Source organism: Misgurnus anguillicaudatus, chromosome 9, assembly GCF_027580225.2.
Source record: "Misgurnus anguillicaudatus chromosome 9, ASM2758022v2, whole genome shotgun sequence".
Taxonomy (NCBI): domain Eukaryota; kingdom Metazoa; phylum Chordata; class Actinopteri; order Cypriniformes; family Cobitidae; genus Misgurnus; species Misgurnus anguillicaudatus.
This window is the reverse complement of record NC_073345.2, coordinates 33,990,181-34,013,286: the sequence shown is the minus strand read 5'-3', so window position 1 is coordinate 34,013,286 and position 23,106 is coordinate 33,990,181. Positions and strand designations below refer to the sequence as shown.

Genomic DNA, 23,106 nt, shown 5'->3' with positions numbered 1-23,106 from the left:
CCTTTAACTTGTATTGACTGTGTTGTTAAATGAAATAGTTTATAGGTCCTCATTACAACACAGTTTTGTGTAAATATACTTGCATCATTAAATTGATCCTCTTTTAAATACATTTATTACACTGACTAGGCTTATCTTTGTACACAAATTGCACATTGAACACTAGAGGGCGGTAAAGTGCACAAATTTCATCCATAACTCAAGTGAGGCGCTGACGGGTTGTGGCTAGAAGGGATACAGCTAGGGCCAAAATCTCGCCAGAAGACCGCTGTTTTCATCCAAAACCCAACCCTAAACCAAACATTTCATGGGATTTATGTCGTAGCTGTATCCTATGTAGCCAGAACCTCTACTTTTCATCCTAGTCCTACCCCTAAACCCAACATCTCGCGAGATTTGCTGTATCCCCTCTAGCCAGAACCCGCTGGACGGCTCAGAAATTCGAATCTTTTATTGAAGGATTTTGATTGGTTAATGCACACCAACGCTGAGAAAAGTAACACGTACCTCATAATAACATCACAGAAATTGAATTTAAAATACAAGTAATGAGATAAAATATGAAAATATTTGTTTTAAATTAATACTATTTTTTATTGTAACTGTGAACATACAAACACAGTGCCAGGGGTAAACAGAATTAAATATTACAGCAATTTGTGAAATGTCATACAAGTGACACAATGATATAATTTTAAGGGCTTTGGAGTTGCTGGAGTCAGTGAGAGTGTCCAAATGGGACGTTTCACAATCACAAGACCTTTTGAAAATGTCAAATAAATATTTGGTGTTCCCAGAGTATGTATGTAAAGTTTAAGCTAAAAATATCATCTAGATAATTTATTATAACATGTTAAAATTGCCACTTTGTAGGTGTGAGCAAAAATGTGCTGTTTTTGGGTGTGTCCCTTTAAATGCAAATGAGTTTGTCTCTACACTAAATAGCAGTGCAGTGGTTCAATAGTGCAGATTGGGGGGCGGTTTTATCCGTTTCTGACATCACAAGGGGAGCTGGGTTGATCTTTTGTTGATAGAAGTACTGGGGATCCAATTAAAGAACTTAAACATGGAAAAAGTCTGATTTTCATGATATGTCCCCTTTAAGATCCTTACAAAAAACAGAAAAATATGGCTTAGCACCTTAATATTTACATTTGCGTAGGGAAAAAAATTGCTAAGTAAGATAAATACATTTTTCAATAAATACTGATCCTTTACAGGACTGTCAAAATTATGACAACCAAATAAAAATCCTTGTATGACAAAGATTTTCCAAAACAGAGATGTGTATGTGCATTCCCAGAAAAGATGAAACATGGATTCTTCTTCGGCACCACAAAATGAACATAGTGAGTCAATATCTGGAAACATTTTCTTTAAAAAAAAGTTTAACAGTTAAAAAAGTGTAATTTATGATACATCCTTAACCCTATTTGTAAATAATTATTTAAATGACAAAGTCCAAACTTTTCTCCACAGAATATTATCAAACAGACCATTTCAATAGGACACAATATAAGGGATAGAGATCTCAGATTTAAATCATTTCCTAATTATTGCGACCAGAGCAACTAACAAATATTATACATTATACATATCAACATTTTAAGTGGATCAAAACTTTTCATAAATGCTGCCTTAACACCAATACCCAGTTCACGTTCTTGTCTTAGGACAACTTTGATAAACATTTTTGATCCACTTCAAATGTTGAATAGTATTTTTTTTTTATTGAAGAAGAGTATTGAGTACAAAAGTACAAGGTCACAATAAATGTTTTGTTTACATAAATGTAACAAGAGAAAATACGAAAAAAGAAAAGAAAAAGAAAAACAAGAGGGTAAGACATCAAATTATGTAATACAAAGTCTTAACAAATTAAAGTAGTTTTTCTTGGTTTTTTGTTCAATGTGGATTCAATATTATTTAGATACATGTTAAATTATTTTGGGAATACGTTAAAAAGTGGTTTAGTTTTGGTGAACTTACATTTGTGTACATGAAATTTGCACAGAAAGTAGATTAATTTACAATAAAGCAGAATATTGTAATTAATGAAATCAAAATTTTTCCAGAAATGTCTGGTATAATGACAAGTCCAAAATAATACAGTTTCAGTTATCTTATATAAATATTAGCTTTATATTTCTTCATTACATGTATACATTAATTTCAAAAGTCACTTTAACTTTATTATTAAAAAATATGAAAAGATATTTTTTATTTACTCAGAAAAAAGTACAATAGAAAAGCATATACTATAGAATAACAGATAAGGTACAAAAAAAAGCCGTGGAATGAATATGAAAATAATGATTACGTAAACATAGGGCCTGACGTACAACTTCCGGGCGCTAGGCCCCGCCCACACCGACATTCATTTCATACCTTTCTAATTATTTTAAGTCTACTGACAGGCCTCTGAAGATTAAAACAATTACTTATTTCTTTTCTGTCGGTTAATGGCGATTCTAGTAAAATTTGACTCAAAGGTGTATTACATTACGATAAAAAAGTAAAATATTATCCTACATCCATCGAAGATATATCAAACATCAAATAACATTTTTAATGCATCACTTACCCTAATTTAAATACTTATTCTAATAAAAATTACGAGGATTATAATTGATAATTATTTATACGATGACGCCTCTATCTCTGCGCGACACAGAAACAAGGAACTGATGCAAAAGCAGAAGTTTTCCCCTCATTATTTGACTGTAAAATGAGTCACACCTTTCTTACCTGTGCGGTCACGTGACCCGCGAGGAATGAGTTGCAGTCTTCAAGTGTGTCGTTTTTAAGACAAGAAGCACTTTCTTTATCTCAGTGTGTTGTGTGTGTGAGAGAGAGTGTGTGTGTGTATTATGGGTTTGTAGGAATAAAGCGTCTCCCAGTCAGACCAGTTTTTCCAGTTCGCGCTTGAGAACTCGCAGCAGCACACATACAGCGCAGCACAGCACAGCTCCTTCACACTGACGCGGAGCGAATATGGAGCAATAATTCAACATAAAACAACCCAAAGGATTGAAAGAATTTGGTTTCAGATCGGTAAGTCATGTTTGATTTTATAAAGTAGTTTGTTTGGAAGTGATGTTGTTGTGAAGTGATCGGTTAAGGTGTGTCGCACCTGAGTTCCTCTACCTGTGTGTGTGTGTGTGTGTGTGTGTGTGATGTGTGTGTTTGACTCTACAACAACACGCAGATTAGAAATAAACTGTGTTGAAGTTATTTATATACCAGCATGTCTTCAGCAATTTCACCTAAACTTATATTAAAGGTTTTAAAGGGTACTTGTTTAGAGCAACGACAGACTCCTTTCAAAATAATTGTGGCTTTTTTAGGTTCTGTGAGGTTCTTGGTGTGTCAGTATAGATTTTGCTGTATGATATACTGTCATGTATGTGATCTTATCAACTTTAAAATGTTTTCCTGTGACGTCATGTTTTATTGTGTTTTTTACAACATGTTTGGTAAAGCAGAAAGTTAAAGATTTTAGATAAGATCTACACAGTGGGCTTGGTTTAGTTTAGAGTAACTTTGAGGAAAGAAGTGAAAAATTACGACAGCAGTTTGAAATGAATTAAAATAAATGCAGCACTGGAGCTCCAAATAAGAAATCTTATTAAAGTAGCCTATATTATTAATAGCATCTATTTTAAAAACTATTGGTCGATTAATCGGTCGATTAATTGGTTATCGGCAAGTACGGACCAACTAGTTATCGGTAATGGTAAAATCCACTATCGGTTCTCTAGAGCAGATGTCAACATTAAATTTACGGTAACTCTTTACGATAAGGTTGATTTGTTAATGCATTAGCTAACGTGAACTAACAATACATCATAATTTATTGATCTTAATTCATGTTAATTTTTGCATTTACTAATGCATTTTTCAAATTAAAAGTTGTATAACATTAGTTATCGGGCTGTGAAATAACATAAACAACTGTACTGGCATTAACTAACATTAAGATTAATAAATGCTAAAACTTTTGTTCATTGTTATGTTAGCTTATACATTTACTAATGTTAACAAATGCAAGCTTATTGTAAAGTGTTACCAGATTTACTAATCATTGCATTTACGTCATAATCAGAAATCGATGTTGGACGTGGCGTGGGATTGTAGCAGAAATGATTACTGTCATTATATTTCAATTTTTTTGTATATTTTAAATATTTTACAATATTTTGTGTATGATATTAATAACTGTTACATTCAGGGTTTTTTCTGTAGGGTCATTGAGAAGAAAATATCATTTTGTATATAGAAAGACATCTTTAAAAGTTGAGTAGAAGTTACTTTTTGCCAGGGCACAAATGTGACCCAGTCTGTGAAAACCTAAAGTCATTTTAGTGATTTACTGTTTTCTACATAAAATCATCTTACACAATGTAAAGACCGTTATATGAAAATATAACCTTTATATCTCTAGTATTAACTGAGTAAGATCAAATTGAAAATAAACAGAGATGCTCCAAATCTCATTATTTGACTATGAACCCATATAAGATCATAATCCAGTAAGAACTTGTAAAAGTTGTGTAGAAAAATAAAAAAAGTTATGTTGGTTTATTAAGTATATTAAGTAGTTCCTGTTATAAGTGAAAGAATCCTGCTTTAAAACACAACAAACACACCTTTATTAGTCTTGTGTGTGTATGTATTTCTGTAAATGTGCTTTGGGTTTTTTTCTTTCTGATGAATGAAATTCTCGTGAGTTTTGGACGAGTCCTGACCTGAGTCTCGCTGTTGATCTTTTGTCATCTCTTCAGCATGTGGGCTTTATTTACGAGACTTTGCTGAAAGTGCCACAAAACAGGTTTAGTAGATTGGACGTAAGCATTCACACACGGCGTAAGATGGCGTGGCGTGGTTTCTGTTTCTTTTAGTATTGGCTTAGAATTTGTAATCCAAATTTGTTTTAGAAGTGTACTAGATAAATAGAGCGATAACTGCACAATATAAAGGTGAAGTGAGTCATTTCTGCCATTCTCTCTGTGGTTTATTAGATATGTAAGAAAAGCAAATGGACACAAGATTGATAGAAAATAAGTTGACTTTAAACATGGTACTACTATATCAAAGTGACGATGATGTTTTATTACAAGCACTAATGTTAATATCCGTGCTGAGCAATTATTATTCCTTATATCCTTCATAATTTTAGACTCCATTTCCTCATAGTTGACCTTTATCGTATTATAGCTGAATAGTTGAAATTATGTCATCTTTTACTCATCCTCACAAACCTGTATATGTTTCATTGTTCTGATAAACATAAAGCCCGGGATACACTGCACGATTTTTGTCTGTCCCAGATGAAATATTGTCATCGTGAAACAATCGTCGCGTTTTCTGTGACCGTAGCTCTTCATTGGTAGTCCTATATCGTACAGTGAGAGAGGTTCAAAGACGGCCGTTTTCCCTGTCTTGCGTCCAAAGATAGCCTACGATAGTTTTCTGATAGTATCAGAAATTCATCATGACCAACGCACAGTGTGTTTTGCTGCTATAACCTGCGTACAGTATTTGTTTACCGCTAGCGCATGCTTGTGATGTTGCACTTACGTATGACACAGCCGTCAAAGCCTCCGATTCAATAGGTGTCATCGTACAGTCGTCGTACCCAAGTTTAATGATCCTTTTTGCACAGTGTGATCTTGTAGAAGTTCAAAAATCCTGCAGTGTATCCCGGGCTTAAAGGAAGATATTTTGAGGAATGTTTGTAACCAAATCGATCAGATTAGCCCCATTGACTTCCATAGGATGTCAATTTTTGGGTGAACTATCCCTTTAACACGACTTGCATAACAGTTACAATACAATGCCATGAGTGTTAAAAATGGTACCATGTTTTTAGGACACTGCCATGATGATAATACCATGATGTTCTTGTTAAATATTTTGAGAAATATATGTATACAATTTGCATGCATTAATATGGCAGTTATGGTACCATTGTATTAAAGGGGACATTTCACAAGACTTTTTTAAGATTAGCTCAAAATATCCTACAGATAATTTATTATAACATGTTAAAATTGACACTTTAGTTTGTAGGTGTGAGTAAAGATATGCAGATTTTGTGTGTGTCCTTTAAAATGCAAATGAGCTGATCTCTGCACTAAATGGAAGTGCCGTGAATGGATAGTCCAGATTAAGGGGCGGTATTATCCCCTTCTGACATCACAAGAGGAGCCAAATGTCAATGAGCTTTTTTTCACACGCATGCAGAAAACTGGGTTACTGGGTTGATCTTTTCACATTTTCTAGGTTGATAGAAGCACTGGGGACCCAATCATAGCATTTAAACATAGAAAAGTCAGATTTTCATGATATGTCCCCTTCAATACATTGTACAGTACCATGGTGCCACCACAGTACTTACTATTGATGCACCAAAATGAAAATTCTGGGCCGAAACGGAAAATTGCTGATGCGCTTGGCCAAAAACTGAAGTGACTTTAAAATATAACTTGTATATTAAAAGATTTTGTAAAGTTGTAGTAATTTCATCAATTTAATAAATCTGAGTCGGACTACAAACCAATAAAATAATCAAACTTTTTTGGAAAAACACCCAAATTGGATTAAAATGAAACAAAACTATGCAACCGAATCTAAATAATGTAAAGGTATAGAAAACTATTATAAGAAGTTTTCTTTGCCTGAAATTTCGGTGCATTAGTCTGTTTTCTGTTAAAAGGTCATTTTCTTTGTTTCTCATTAACCTTTCAAATGTAAACAACACTATCACTGTCAACATTAAGTTGTAGTTTAAATGTTTACTAAAACCATTACAAGCGACGTTTAGTGTGTTGTGAAACAATCAGAAACAGCATGGTTAATGTATAGGCATCTCCCATGGAAGACCCCCTCACAAGCAACACGTCCCTCCCATCTCCAGTTTCTCATCTAGTGTTTCACTAATAGACGATATATTGTTACCTACAAACACAGGGAATCATGGGATAGGTGTCACCTCTGTTGATTCTGGAAATGTCACTGAACTGACAGTTTAGCAGGGAAAAAAAATCTTGAGTTTGCCAGCTAAGCCATTGAAACACATCTTTGTTTTGGCTCACATTATGTAACCATCCTACACATAGAAACCACTTTAACCATTCAGTCAATTCCCCAATGAATACAATTAAGACCCACCCTACATTTACATATTTCATTGCATATCCAAATATCAATGTGTTCATTGGACAACTGAGCACAGTTATCATCTCATGATCTCAAAATGACCTGGCCTGGCCTATAAATAAATAGTAGTACGTGTTGCAAACACTAAAGAGGAAGGGTGTAACCACATTTTTTAAAATGGGACCATGTTTTTTGGATGTTACCTTTGGAGTACCATGAATATCAAAGTACATCAATGCTGAGTAATTATGCAGTTACGTGGTGTATCCATGATTAATGGCAACAAACCTTTTAGGTTCAGAGTTTAGGGCGCTTACATTTTTTTACCAGGATGTAACCGCTTGTTACATTCACAGCATTTAGTGCCATTCAAAGACCTTCATGTTTTTCTGTGATGCATTTGTGATATTTTGAGTTGGGCTGTATGAACTCAAGTATGGTTCAAGATGTCACTCACAGTTTTCCACGATACCACAACATTGCGCAGCCTATGGTTAGTATACCTTGCAGATTTATGTTCCCCAATATATTTGTAAACCCCCAAAAATGGGCTAACCTTCTACAGGTAAAATTGGCTTATTAACATAATATTACAGGTTTTAAAACTATAGTATCTTTATTTTTTGGCCATTTTGCCTTTTATTTAACAATAAATGAGGAGAGGATAGGAAGGTACATGGAGGAGAGAGGAATATGGGCCAATGACCACCACCCGGGATTCCAACTCGGGTTGCCAAAAGTGCAAAATCACCACATGTCAGAGCGCTGCCCACTACACCATCGGCTCCGACAAACTATAGCATCTTTTAATGTCGTGTTAGCAAACACTTCTGTCTTGGGGTATCATTTTAGTTCACCAATTATAATATTTACGTCTACGAAATTTGATCAAACATGTCTACAACTTTGGTTGCGGATACCATAGATATGTATAAAGGCTAGATGTCTTACGGCGGAGTCTCTAACGTCATTATGTGGCGGCCATCTTGCCACAGGCAGCTCGCTCACTCGTAGCATTGAGTTTAATGGTGCAGGTACTTTTAAATGACCATAACTTGCTCAATTTCACAAATTTTCAAACCGTTTGGTTTCTTACAAACTTTATTAACGTGGCTATAATTATGGATGCTTTAACATGTTTCATGAATTTTATTTTTTTATAAGTATGCCGTGGTACATCTTTGACGTTTATAACAAACTAAACTGTTTGAAAATTGGTAGAAAATTAAGCAAGTTATGGTCATTTAAAAGTACATGCACCATTAAAACTCAATGCTATGAGTAAGCGAGTGCCTGTGGTAAGATGGCCACCAAATGCGAACGTTCCACTCAATTGACCAGCATTCCGGGCGAGACATCTAGCCTTTATACATATCTAAGGTGGATACAACTTGCTCTCGAGTGTTCATGGGCCATCGTGGCTGTGTTGCCAGATTTGCTCAACAAAACCAACCCAATGGCCAATTAAATCAATAATTATTTTACCCTAATATTGACAGCCGATACACAAAATCCTTCAATTTTAACGCTCAGGAACAGCAATCCACCATTTTTAAAGTGATCACAGCAGACTTTGCAAAACTGGTTAACGTGCCACCTTGGACCTTTCCAATATGGCAGATGACTTGCATATAGTGGCCCATAGAAATAGCTGCTAATGACGTATCTATGTATTTATATCTATGTTTATAAGATCTGCGTTAAGAGATTTGAATTTAATGCACCTGGTTGCTTGTTCTGTAAATAATGTACTAGGGATGGGACGATTACTGGTTTTACGATTAACCACGATAAAATGTCCTGACGATTAGTATTATCGTTTAAAATTTAATTATCATTACAACCGTGTTTGATTACCGTGATTTTGAAAACTCACGGTAAATCCTGTCCAGCCAGAATCAGCTTGACGCAGGCGCGCACATGCAACAAAGTTTTTTGCAGTAGGCGGCATTTAAGGAATAATGTATTGTATTGATTCACGGTAAACTTATTAGACAGATTTATTTTTATTTTTTTACCACAGAAATAATTTCAGGGACATGAAATATTAAATTGTGATTTTCAAAAATAAAACTTGTTCCAACAAAACCATAATAATATTGATAATTGCGATAACTTTGGTAACTATAATCATGATATGAAGTTTTCATACCGTCCCATCCCTATAATGTACTGTATTTATTGTTGAGTTGTAAATGACAAAAGTGTGTTTAACATTCATTGAATTTAATGAAGTCTTTCAGAAACTGCAACATCGTTGCACAGTCAAGCTTCACTGCGACACATTTCCGTTTTAGCAGCGATTTATTGGCGAGATTTCTGTTTAGTGCATAATTAGGGTTAATATTTGTCTAAGGCCTTACATGAATTGATTTAAACGTGTTTTTATTAGATGATCTTCATGAGTTGGAAGAATGAATTGCATTGGCGTATGTGTGTGTTTTCATTATGGGTGATATCGTCAAATGTGTATTCATGTGATGTAGTGTTTGGGGTTTTGGTGGGGAGGGTTGAACAGTTTTGTGACAGTTACACTTTGTGAGAAAGAAATGTCACAAATTAATCTTACCGTCTTTCTCTTAGATGGCGAGATTCATGAAAAACAAAGTCAGATCACCCCTGAGATAAACCCTCAGTAATCTCATATGATTTTAAGATTTTTTCGAAACTGTATAGATTTACCCGATATCAAAAGATATTCAAGTAATATACTGTATCTTAAAATTATTCCTATAAGATTAAGCTATGATGTCCACATTAATTGTAACTCTATAATGTATGTCAGTAATTGACTCTTGATCTGTCTCTATTTGTATTTTGCATCTTGATTGCAAATGAGACTGAGGTCTCGCCAACGGCACGTAATAATAGACACAAACTCCAGCCTAACCACTTAAGTGTAGATAGGATCTTGAATAATCTGTGTATATATATAATTCAAGGTGAACGGCGCCTTCATATTGTTCAAGTGTTTAGGTTATGCCAGTAAAATCTTTTCTTCCGAAACACAACACAAGCAAATCGCTCAGCAGAAGTTAAAGGCTACGACTTCTGGATTTGAATTTCCTGACTTGTGAAGCAAATGGGTGAGAATTTGAATCCAGTGAATTGCAAAACTAGTTTGCACAAGGCCTCTTGAGTAAAGTAGACATCCTGAAACACTCCCATCATGTAGAAACTTGGAGTATTTCTTATTCTTTCTTTGAAAAGTATTTTTTTTAACATAACTCGCATAGATTGTATTGTTTTTATTTTGTTATAAAAGAACAGCTAAATGCTAAAAAGTAGTTTCATTTATTTTTTAATTACATCAATTAACTTAATCCAAAACAAAAAGTGAATTTGTTTGAATAACCGTGCCAAGTATTTGCATATACTGCAGTTTACTCTCGATCTGTTGTTAATTCACATACTGTATGTTTAATGGGAGATTGTATGTGTGTCTGGTTGTGTCTATCATGTAGTTTGATCCAAGAATTATTTGTTTACTGGCCAAGAAACTGCGGATGCAAATGACACTTGATATTTCCGAACCACGATCATTGAGTTCATTCACAAAACATAAGCTGAGGAAAATGTTTATGAACAATTTAATTTATCTTTATTAAAATGAATCACGTAAAGAACTTGTAAGATGGGAGAATTGGTGATCTTTTCTCTTACACAAATATTCAGTATTTGTTTAGCACACAGGTGGATTATAATATAAAATATTTCTCTCAAACCAACCACATGTACACTAAATATTCATGTTAGTTATACATTTAAAATGTTCTGTCTATAGTTCAATCAGACGTCCTCTGGTTTATTTCTCCTGATGTTCATAGACGGCGTTTTTCCTCAGGTCTCAGGTTTCGGTCTCTCACAGGTATCCCTGCCTCCATTATGTTTTTGAACCCTTCCCCCATGTCAGGGCGAGACTTTGAAACCAGTTTCCCTGGGCTATCAGCCCTATAAAAACACCTGCTGAAGGTCTTTAGGGACGTGGGTGGCGGTTCAGCGTCATCAATGGGAATCTTTGTTGTGCGCATCATGGCATTGAGAGTATGCGGTGACGTCTGAACAAAGACAGTGTCTGTCCACTCGTGTTTGACCAGGAATGTCATTTAAGGAAATGCAATGATCATGGAAATTGTTTTTATAGTTATTATCACACACGGTTATTTCCATCTGAAGCCACACAAATGCCATTTTTATTTATTTTTACTTTTTTGTCCCTGGACCGCAAAACCAGTCATAAGTCACACGGGTATATTTGTAGCAATGGCTAACACATCGTATGGGTCAAAATTATATTTTTATCATATTATTTTTGTTCCGAAATCAAGTTAAGATCATGATCCATAAAGATATTTTGTAAATGTCCTCGTAAATATGTAAACAATGTATTTATCATAGTAATATGTGTTGCTAAGGACTTCATTTGGACAACTTTAAAGGCGTTTTTCTCGATATTTAATTTTTTTACACCCTCAGATTTCAGATTTTCAAAAAGTTGTATCACCACCGAAAATAGTCCTGTCCCAGTAATTCTCAAAGTGTGGTCCGCCAAACCCCCCCAGTGGTCCGCCAAAAGATGACCTAAACTAGGCAAGTGTTCATACAATCGTCACTTATTTAAGTAGATTTTTAATGCACTTGCCAAACTGTGATATCAGTTCTTGCCATTCTGTTTTAATAACGTAAAAATGGATCGGTGGCTAAACCAAAGAGGAGTCAAAAGAAGGATCAAGCGTCAACTGAAAGCAGCTAAAATCCACAGATATATTAGTTTTGTAATGCACTAGTTTTTGTTTCATGTGTAAAATCCCTGTAATTTCAGTGATTTTGGACATTAAGGGGAACATTTTTTCAGCATTTTATTTTTACCATAGTTACAACCATAGACTTCATATACCCACCACCTCAGTTTTAAACTAATGGCTCTTTGGAATGACATTAAGTGGGACCTAGGCTGTTATAGTATGTTTAATTGCAGTTTTTTTATATGTGCAGTTTGTTGTTCATATTAAGCTGCAACTCATTTCACATTTACTTGTTCAAATGAAATAAAATTCATATAATAATTTCTGAACATAGCATTGCATTTGTGTTTAAAAAATAGTTTTGACTTGAAACAGTTGCATATTAAACTTAAATTTAGCTTATCCTTCCTATTTTGTTGTTTTTTTGGGTTTTGTGTTAGAGTGGGATTCTGTTAGGTGGTCCTCAGAAAAAAATTGGAAGATAAAGTGGTCCTTGGGCTGAAAAAGTTTGAGAAACACTGTCCTATCCTAACAAATAGTTATACACTGGACATTTTTTTTATAAATTTGAAACCATCGGTTTATTGGCAATAGCACGAGAAAGACAGATACCGATTGTTTATTAATTAACTGCTTGAAGGCAATAAGTTGCATGTCTGTTGCATAATCCAGCATTTTTTTTATATAGGAAAACAGTTTTTCAATATTTTACTATGTTCTTACCAACTTAGACGAATTAATAAATCTCTATCTTTTTTCAATGTGTGCACTTTCAATCTTTGTACAGCGCGTTGTGAATGTGTTAGCATTTAGCCTAGCCCCATTCATTCCTATGGCTCCAAACAGGGATGCATTTAGAAGCCACCAAACACTTTCATGTTTAGAGACTTAAAGACCGTTACGTGAGTAGTTACACAAGTAAGTATGGTGGCACAAAATAAAACTTTTGTTTGGATCCTAAGGAATGAACGGGGCTAGGGCATTGAAAAAAGATAAGTATGTATCAATAAATCCAAGTTGAGGCAAAAACATAATAAAATATTGAAAAACGGTGGTGTTTTCCTTTAAAATAGTTATCAAAATAATTAAATACTTTCCAAAACAAAATAAAATTTGTAGAAATTATGGTTTGTCAGACATGAGATGGAAGAAAAATAGTTAATTATGTGAGAGATTACTCATTCACGTGAGCCATGCGGGTCAGGTCAGAGTATTTCGAGAAAATTGTGATCTTGGCTTTTTTCAAAATCTCGGAAAAAACACCCAAATTTGATCTTACTTGGTGCCTTTCTTATTATGTTGGTTAGTTGAATGTTAAATTGATCCAATCCATGTTCAGTAAAAATAATTTGATGCAGAAATAAACTAGCTAATAGGCCGACTGTATAGCATTGTACAAGTGTTTAATATCAGCCCCCCAAAAATCATATCGGTGCATCACTACTAACAAAAACCATACATTACATTTATTCCATTTGTATTACAAAAATGGACCCTTATGACTGGTTTTGTAATCACATGCATTTGGCAGATGCTTAATATAACATTTCATTAAAAAGTGATTACTAATTTTGCTGTCAATCAGAATTTAATTTTGCATCCGAGTGTCGTCTTTAAAAATGACCCATTTAAGGAGGAGAAAGATTTATTGGGCAATTGAAAAGATTGATGTAATAAATTCCTAATATCGACTGATACATTGCTCACTGCAATACATTGGTCTATCATTAATTCAATTCAATTTTATTTATATAGCACTTTTTACAATTGTTTAACTGTTTCAAAGCAGCTCTACATTAATAAGCAGGAGAAAACACAGAAAAATCAGGGGACAACAAAAGTAGCAAAAGTTCAGCGGCTAAGATTAAACCGTACTAGCGAGCGTAGTAATAATGTAATGTATAGAAGAGAGTTCAAAGTCAAGCCAATGTCAGCTGACTCCCTCGCGGTTGAAAAAAAACTCCTAGGAGAAAAAACCTTGAGAGAGAGGCAGACATAGCTGATTTATAGGGGATATATTATATATTAGATACTATATCATATATGTTTTAATTTCCATACAATTGTATGATATGATATGTGATGTATGATCCATAAACATGTACACTCACCTAAAGGATTATTAGGAACATCATCCTAATACTGTGTTTGACCCCCTTTCGCCTTCAGAACTTTCAGTCTTAATTCTACATGGCATTGATTCAACAAGGTGCTGAAAGCATTCTTTAGAAATGTTGGCTCATATTGATACGATAGCATCTTGCAGTTGATGGAGATTTGAGGGATGCACATCCAGGACACGAAGCTCCCGTTCCACCACATCCCAAAGATGCTCTATTGGGTTGAGATCTGGTGACTGTGGGGGCCATTTTAGTACAGGGAACTAATTGTCATGTTCAAGAAACCAATTTGAAATGATTCGAGCTCTGTGACATGATGCATTATCCTGCTGGAAATAGCCATCAGAGGATGAGTACATGGTGGTCATAAAGGGATGGACATCAATGCTCAGATAGGACGTGGCATTTAACTGATGCCCAATTGGCACTAAAGTGTGCCAAAAAACATCTCCCACACCATTATACCATTGCATTAATGAGAAATTGAACAGGTGTTCCTAATAATCCTTTAGGTGAGTGAACATATGAAATAAAGTGGGAAGTGGTCGGTGGTCGCTGGGCAGACATCGGCTGGGCATCACGTTGAAGGAAGGCCAGTATATCAGTGGTGTGATGAGCTTCACGGCAACAGGAACAGGTCTGTTAGTCTCAGTGTCCTCGGGACTGAGGACAAGACGGGGAAAGAGAAACAAAATCTTATTAGCGTAGGGGGCGCTCAAATGTAATGAAAGTGTCATACAATATAATTGTTGAGTACCTGCTCGGTTCTGGACAACCTAACTATTGCGACATAAGTATGTTACGCAGACGAGTTATGTGAAGACTTAAATTGATTAACTGTGTCTGATTATCACACATTGTTTGGTAAATCTTTCCAGAGCTTAGGGGTTAAGTAGGAAAATTATCTACCACCTTTAGACACGTTTGATACTCTAGGGATAATTAAGTGACCTGTATTTTGCGACCGTAATGAACATGATGGACTGTATTCAGATTTTTGAAGATACGGAGGTGCTAGGCCATTTCAAACCCATGAGCTTTTGCGCTGCTAACAATGCTTATTAGGCTTTTTAGAAAAGGCTTGCTCGTGTTACATAAACTAACCTACTAAACTGTTTAACAGCACTTAACTCATTCATCTCAGCTGTTGTTTTTGCATAAAAGCATATTTTCTGTACAATGATGATATAAATAGTCAAACTATGTATGTAAGTGGATGCTATCTCACCCAACATGTTCCTCTGGTAGTATCAGACCTCTGTGGTATGTTGAACAGTGAAAAGAGTCTTAAAGGTTACACGCATCATCTAAAAAATATATTAAATACCTGAACATCTTTTCATGAGATTTACACGTTTAAGTTTCAACTTTTAGATCTACGGGAAACGAAATACACTGATATATGAATGAACTATAATGTAACATCAAAACCAGAAGATGGTTTTCTGCTGATCTTCAGGTCAAGGCATGCATGAAAACATTTTAATGTGACCTATCGATAAACCCTGTATGAAAATCTGTCATCTGTTGCTTGTAATCTCTTAATCTTTAGTATAAGAGCAGTCAAGAGTTGCTCAGAAAAGCTTCGGTGGTTCTGCTTTTCATAGCTGAAAATGTCATTGGCGTTGCATCATGTACGCAAAATAAGTCTTGGATAAACATGGGTGTGTGTTTTGCATGCCGTGTGTATTTTCTCTTTCTGGGAGCGTGCAGAAATGTCCGGTTTGGAGTGTGTTTTTATCTCAGAGTTTTGTTCATTATTATTACGAGTAGGGACGCAAAACGATTAATCGCGACTAATCGTTTGCAGAATATTTTTTTTTACATCATATGTGTGTGTATTATGGGTAATAATTTATTTTATGTATAATTATAAATATTTAATATATGAATCGTTTTTTTCTCTCTTAAAATTATACATGCATGTGTCTGTATTTATACTGGATATACATAATTAATGTACACAGACACACACATACGATGTAAACAAAAAATCGTTTTGCAGCCCTAATTAAGAGCGTTTTCATTTCAACACAACAATGAAAGGTGTTGGTGCCTTGTTTCGAGTAAATGGGTCAAGGTGTCGAAAGATCTCGAGACATGGCACATCATTCATTCAAAAGAAAGGATAGAGATTAATGAATATTTGAATAGTTTTTCCAGCCACTTACGTTTTCCAGATGAGTCAGATATCAAACATCGACCATAGACGTTTGGTTTCTAACCTCAGAAATGCGTGAGATTCTGTAATAGCGATGGCAAATATTTTGTTTCATATTTTATGACATCATATGTTTATATCAGGGTGGAATCAACATGACCTTATTTATTTATAATACATCTCTCTGATCTTGTTATGAAAAGTGCACAAGAGAGGAAAAGCTTGTTTATGTTTATTATAGTGACATAATAGGGTAACATGAAAATAAGTTTTATATAAATTGTTAAAGACTCTTAACTTGTTGCAGTATTTATGTCATGAGTTTAAGCAGTTTCGTCATTAAAATTGGATTCAAAGGTGCATATTTTTTAACAGTTGCCTGTGTTTTAAGTTGTGTGGTGTAGAATGATGAACAGAGAGGATTATGGGTAATAAGGTGATGTATGTGGACAGGTGTATGAGGTGTAAGGGGTGGAGTCGTGTGACATCATCACTGCTGTATAAAGATGTTTAACAGGGCGGTTTTCAGATCTCGGCAGATAAAACGTACTGATATCAGACACCAGCCGTACATTTTTCCTGTAGACTAAGGGCTGTCCTGGAGGACCTCTTATCCTGAACAGTTTGCATGTCTCATCTGATTCAACTCATCATCTCATTAATAGAGACTGCATCAGGGTCAGATGAGGAAGACACAGAAAATATACAAGACTAAAAGCGTCCTCCAGGATACGTTCGAGAAGCCTTGCTGTAGACTCGAAGAAGATGACCTTTGCTTTTGTTTTCAGACTTAGAGTTTGAAAAAGTAAACAATGAAAAGACTAATGCTGCGTTCACACCAGCCGCAGTAGAGGCGGCAAGCGCGAGTGATTTCAATGTTAAAGGAACAGTATCTAGGATTGTGGCCAAAACTGGTATTGCAATTACAAAACTTGTGGCTAAAACTAGTACTACAATCACACAACTGGTGGCCAATACACAAAATGACAACATAAACATCAGTTGAGGGCTGCAACTCCACTTTTTATATGACAATATCCTGGCCAGACCACTGTTGTGAGTATTTGAAATGAAAATGATTTATTAATGTCTAGTGACATATCAGGGCCATTTTATGATTAATTAATAACAATTTCTTACATACTGTTTCTTTAAGTCAATGTGAAGACGCGTTGACGTGCGTCTGGAGGTCTCGCGGCGCAAATGAGGCGTTTAGTGCGGTAGATGAGATTCCATCTCATTCGCGCGTCTAGTTTGTGCGAATGGCACAAATTGATCGTTGCCGCGGGAAACGCGCAAGTTGAAAAATTTGAACTTTGGCGGAAAAATAACCAATCAGGAGCTTGCTCTAGTAGTGACGTGATTACAGAAAGCGAGCAGAGTCGCAGAAGCCCCTCCCATGACACAAATTTCCTCGTGAAAGTCTCGATGACTAGAACTTCACGCGCGAATGAAGCGAATAAACTTGATGCAGAAATGTTTAAGCGGCAAACTAGATGCGGTAGACACACGAATTTGATTCCTCAAATGCGGCTGGTGTGAACCCACAGTAATTTAAATTAATTTCTAATTTAAATGGATTTTTAAATGTGAAGAAGCTCAGCTAGTTTAATTTGAACTCTTTTACCGCCAGCATTTTTTTTACGTTTCCAGCCAGCGTTTCATCCTACCTTCATTTGTTCTTTTTTCACCCTTCAAATATGGGTAGGTTTCTTCAAAAATACCAAATTTTGAGCAAAAAGCTGAGATAATTGTGTTGTTGTGAAGGACTTTTGACAGATCAGATCCTCAAAACATACACCAAGTTCTTACTGTTTGCCCTAAGGGAATACTTTTGGGTTTTATAAGTTGGATAATAGCAGAATTACGGATTGCCGGAAAAACTTTTCATTGGCAGGGAAGCGTTTTCTCTTAATTGACTCGTCAATGGCGGGGAAAGAGTTAATAGCAACATAATTTTCAAGCTCTATAGAAAGAGACTTCTTCCAGAAGTCCTAGTTTTTTAGTTTATAGACATACAGTACAAGTTTCTTCTTATATTCATGTTTTGAAACATGTGTCATGTCTGTCAAGTTCAGACTTTGATTTGGATGTAATTGATGACCTTACATGTACACTAACATAAACATGTAAGGGATAATGTATAGGCAGCAAGTTGTTATCATAGAAATAAGCCCCGGCAGTGTGATCAGGACTTGACGCGAAGTGGAAGGGGCTTATTTCACAATAAAAACCTCCTGCCTATACATTATCCCTCTTATTACATGGCTATTTACCTCATAGTAAGGTAAGGAGCATTACATATTCATTTGAAATATTAAATATTTAAATATTGTATTAGCTCATTTTTAATTAATACAGACCTTCCGCCAGGAAAACCCGTTTACTTTTGGTTTTAAGATAAGACGTTTAAATGTCACAAACACACTATTTGGTTTGTAAATATAATGCCCGATATATTATTGAAATACATATATTTATATTTCAGTTTGTGTAATATTACATTGTACCTGTCAAAATGATCATGTTATCGTGTGTTATTATTTTTGAGCAGTAGTTATCTGAAAAGAACAAACTTTGGAGTGTCGCGACTGGCCAATCAGAATCAAGCATTTTAGAGAGCCGTGTAATAAAGTGTATAAGACCTCAGTACTGTTGTTTTTATTAAGGGACATTCTTAAAAAATAAAGGTACACTCTAAAAAAACAAACGGTGCTATATAGCACCAAAACTGTTGCTTTGGATCGTAATCATAGAAGAACCATTTTTAGTGCCATATAGCACCGGTGAAGCACCTGTGTAGAACCATATAGGGGCCATATAGCACCACATATGGTTCTACAAAGCACTATATGATTCTACACAGGTGCTTCACTGGTGCTTCACCGGTGCTATATGGCACTAAAATGGTTCTTCTATGATTACGAGCAAAGAACCACTTTTGGTGCTATATAGCACCGTTTGTTTTTAGAGTGTACTTAACGATGTCATAGAGGAACCTTTCTGTTTCAGAAAAGGTTTTTGTAATTAAAGAAATGGTTCCACTACGAACCTTTGACTGAATGCTTCTTTAAAGAACCAAAAATGGTTCTCCTCTGGCATCGCTATGAAGAACCTTTTGGGCACCTTTATTTTTAAGAGTGTACCTTAAAGTAAACAGTATATATAGTACATGTTAGGGTTGGGCCAGAATTCATATCTCAGTAATTTTGAGCAATAAATATCCAACTTTGTTCCCCAAAGTGGAATGCATGTTTACATGCAAGTCAAAGCCTCATGTGAGATGTCACGATCACCTTTATTGAAACGGCGTATGATGAAAATAAAATTCAAAGACCGGGTTTTCCTCTCTGTTTGAAAATGGGTGATTCTTTTGCAAAGGAGGGTCATATCAGGCCATACCCATATAGTCTGTACCGTCTTCTCTATGGAAAAATAGCGATATATGACCAAAACCCTGTATGTCGTCCACCCCTAGTACAGATATATGATAATGGTTGCGTATTATTTGTTTGTAAAGGTCAGTGGCCTTTGTGTACAGTAAGCAGTGGAAAATCTGTGTGTGCTTCTCTGCATGCTGTTAGCAAAGCAAATCATTGTTTTCACATGTTGCTGCTCATTGACAAACTCCGTCACGACATGCAAATCTGTCGATTTTTGAAGCTCTACTTTGGACGTTTGAAAGTAAAGTGCATCACTGAACACTTTTTCAATAATATGCAGATGGATACCATATATACCTTACAGTAGGCTGAAAATATACCCTCAAACCCAAAATATGATTTGGTTTGTTTGGGTAGCATCCATTTAACCAATGATGTGAGTTTGGGGCGCCATCATTTCCTTGACCCGTCAATGGCAGATGTGGGAAAACTTCATCACATTGGTCTTGTTATTCAGTTTGTTGATGCCGATGGATTATATATATATATATTTTTTTCTCTGCAGTGTGTAGTCTGTCAGGATGAGCACCCGGAGGCGTGCAGACTCCCAGGATTCCCTGGAGGAGCCGAACGATGAGGTGGTGCCCTACAGTGACGATGAGACGGACGATGAGTTAGAAGATGAGCTGGATCAGACTCAGGATCAGCTGCCCGAGGAACCAGGAGTAGAAGCCCGACCGGCACCAGCTGCTGTTGGTGAGTGTTTGAGTTGGTCCGGTCCGGTCTGGTTTTGGTGCTTTAATGCTGGATGTTTTATAGTGTCAAAAGTAGTCCATGAAGTTTGACTTAATTACCCACTTTCCCAAAACTTTGTTTTTGGATCAGAACTACATTTCATATAGATGTTTAGTTTATGCTAATTTAGTTTGTTCATACCCCTCAGAGCCCGGATGGAGCGTCCGAGCAAATGACCGGGAATACTGCAAACGACCAGAATTCCAGAAGAAGGTCTTTCTGTGCATCAAGAAAAGCAAATACTCTGGAAGTATCTCCAACATAATTTATAAAATATCTTTGGCTTGTGCGTGTATGCTACAGATGGTTGTTTCCATCAGTGCTCAGAGGGGGTGTGGCTCGGCCTGTGATTGACAGCTTTGAGCCATCTCAATTGTTCCCTTGAGCAAAACGGCCATATATTAGCAACTGACAGCCTCTAGAAAAAAAACATTTCCAGCTTTAACGCTCTTTAGCTTTTCATCTCTTTGTGTTAGACTAAAGTACTAAAGACAGTAATACATGTTTGAAGTAAAATGATGATGTAATTAATCGTTTAGCTAAAGTAAGATTGTAAATGTAGTTAACTATGTGTCTGTGCCTGATATGCTAAAGCGTTTACAACATAAACATTGTGATAATCTGTTTGAATCACAAGAAAACGAAACCAAACTAAATCATAGTTGCATTTATGATTATAACAGCTTTGATATGTTGGAACTTTATAATGACTATATTTATTCAAAAGCAAGATTATTGTTTAGTTTTTTAGAGAAATGTCAATAGAAAACTGTGTAGTATTGTTTTTCTTGTCAAATGTTTTTAGTCATTAATGAATTAATAACGCATCTGTTATACTTGATTAGTAAACGTCATTTTATTTTACATAGTTCATTGAATAGTACATCAAAACTACATTAATTTCTCATGTTTGTCATTCAGCATCATCTTATCTGATGCACTCGGTTAAACACACAGAGCTCCGCCTTCATTAAAGCCTGAACCGAAAGCATTTATACTCATTTACATCCATCATTTACATATTAAACTCCATCACTATGAATAAAGACGGTTTCATCCTTCTGCTACGATATGATGTAAAACAGCTGGTTCTGAAAGTCATCAGATTTAAGATATAAGATGTTTGGTGTCATGTTAGAGATGGTGGGTGAAATGTTATCATAAGAGATGTGACTTTACATTTATGGAAACGGATTGGGTTAAGTAAGCTTGACGTTTTCAGCAAGTGAATGGAGCTGGGGTTTCCATCCAAGTGTGAAGTCAATCTTTACAAAATTTGCAAAAAATTAAGTGAATTAGGTGCATTTTCATCTAGTTGTTTGGTGATCTACACTCTTAGAAAGGATGTGTACATTTTTTTTACTTCACGTTTCACACAGATGTGCTAAATAAAAACAGCAGCATGATGTGAATACTAGTTTGATAATCTGTCTTTTTTTTCTGTTTTAAGGGAAATGCAATCAAGACCTACAAATACAACGTCATCACTTTTCTCCCTCTGAATCTGTACGAGCAGTTTAAAAGAGCGGCCAATCTTTATTTCCTCTGTCTGTTGATCCTTCAGGTACGACGCACAACAAATCACAAACACAGTCCTGACCCATCTGACGAACATAAACTGTAGCGAGATAATGATGTATAGTGCTTGATAGATTGTTTTTATAATATTATAATTATATAATATGTTATATAAAATTATAATAAATGTTGTGAAAAATGCTTACATGATCAAAAAAGAAACGCAATCTATTATGACACTTACTATTATACATTTAAAGGATTACCCCACTTTCATTAAAAAAAACTATTCCAGATTACCCCCCCCCCCCCATGTCATGTTTATGTCTTTCTTTGTTCAGTCAAGATGAAGTTAAGTTTTTTTGAGGAAAACATTCCAGGATTTTTCTCCATATAGACGGTTTCATCAGACCCACATGATACACATCTGGATCCAAACTTTACTTCCGGTTTCGTTTTTTTAATGGTCTCACTAGTTGCTAAACTGATCTCTTGAACAAATGCCTTGTCGAAAATAACAAATGTTTTAGTTTCCTAGGTAATCTATGTGTTGTTTTTTTGCTTGTTATATAAAAAAACTACATTTAAAGTACTTTGCGTGCGGACCGCAACAGCCGCTTGTTTATGTTGTTACTGCTGAAACCGTCTATAGTGGACTTGCTTTTTAGATTCATTATTCATCATTTGTATTAAAGGGACACAAAAAAACTCATTTTACAGCTCTCCTAGAGTTAAACAATCGATTTTTACCGTTTTGAAATCCATTTAGCTGATCTCCGGGTCTGGCGGTACCACTTTTAGCATAATCCATTGAATGTGATTAGACCATTAGCGTCTTGTTTAAAAATGACCAAAGAGTTTTGATATTTTTCCTATCAACAGAATAAAGCTTTGTTTATACTCGCGCTTTGGTCCGCAACGCAAGACTCCGTGGATCGCGCGTGCGTTTCACCAAACAGACGAGGCGTTTATAGTTGACGTTATAGTCGCTGTTGCACTATTTTTTGACCCGCCAGGGGGCGACGTGAGCAATAAAGAAACAAACATAAAGAAGAGAATAGAAGTCGTCGTCCACTGGAACAACCCTGGTGCTTGTAACATCAGAGCTTGATATATAAATATGAGAACACGTATAAAACAACAATCTTTTAAATATGTCTTTAATTAAACATTATCATTTCATTAATGTTTTTACTAAACAAACAGTACAGACATCTTAAGGT

General features: G+C 35.5%; 1 protein-coding gene across 1 annotated transcript in view; it reads left to right on the top strand.

The window, feature by feature from the left end:
* Positions 1-2,736: 2,736 nt before the first annotated feature.
* The window catches only part of atp8b1 (ATPase phospholipid transporting 8B1), a 38,694-nt gene continuing 18,324 nt past the window's right edge, over positions 2,737-23,106 (top strand). Inside the window, exons 1-4 of the mRNA XM_073871536.1 lie at positions 2,737-3,054; positions 20,136-20,326; positions 20,514-20,615; positions 21,820-21,929. Coding sequence (XP_073727637.1) covers positions 20,152-20,326; positions 20,514-20,615; positions 21,820-21,929 — 387 coding nt within the window. The 5' untranslated portion in view covers positions 2,737-3,054; positions 20,136-20,151. The remainder of the gene's footprint in view (positions 3,055-20,135; positions 20,327-20,513; positions 20,616-21,819; positions 21,930-23,106) is intronic.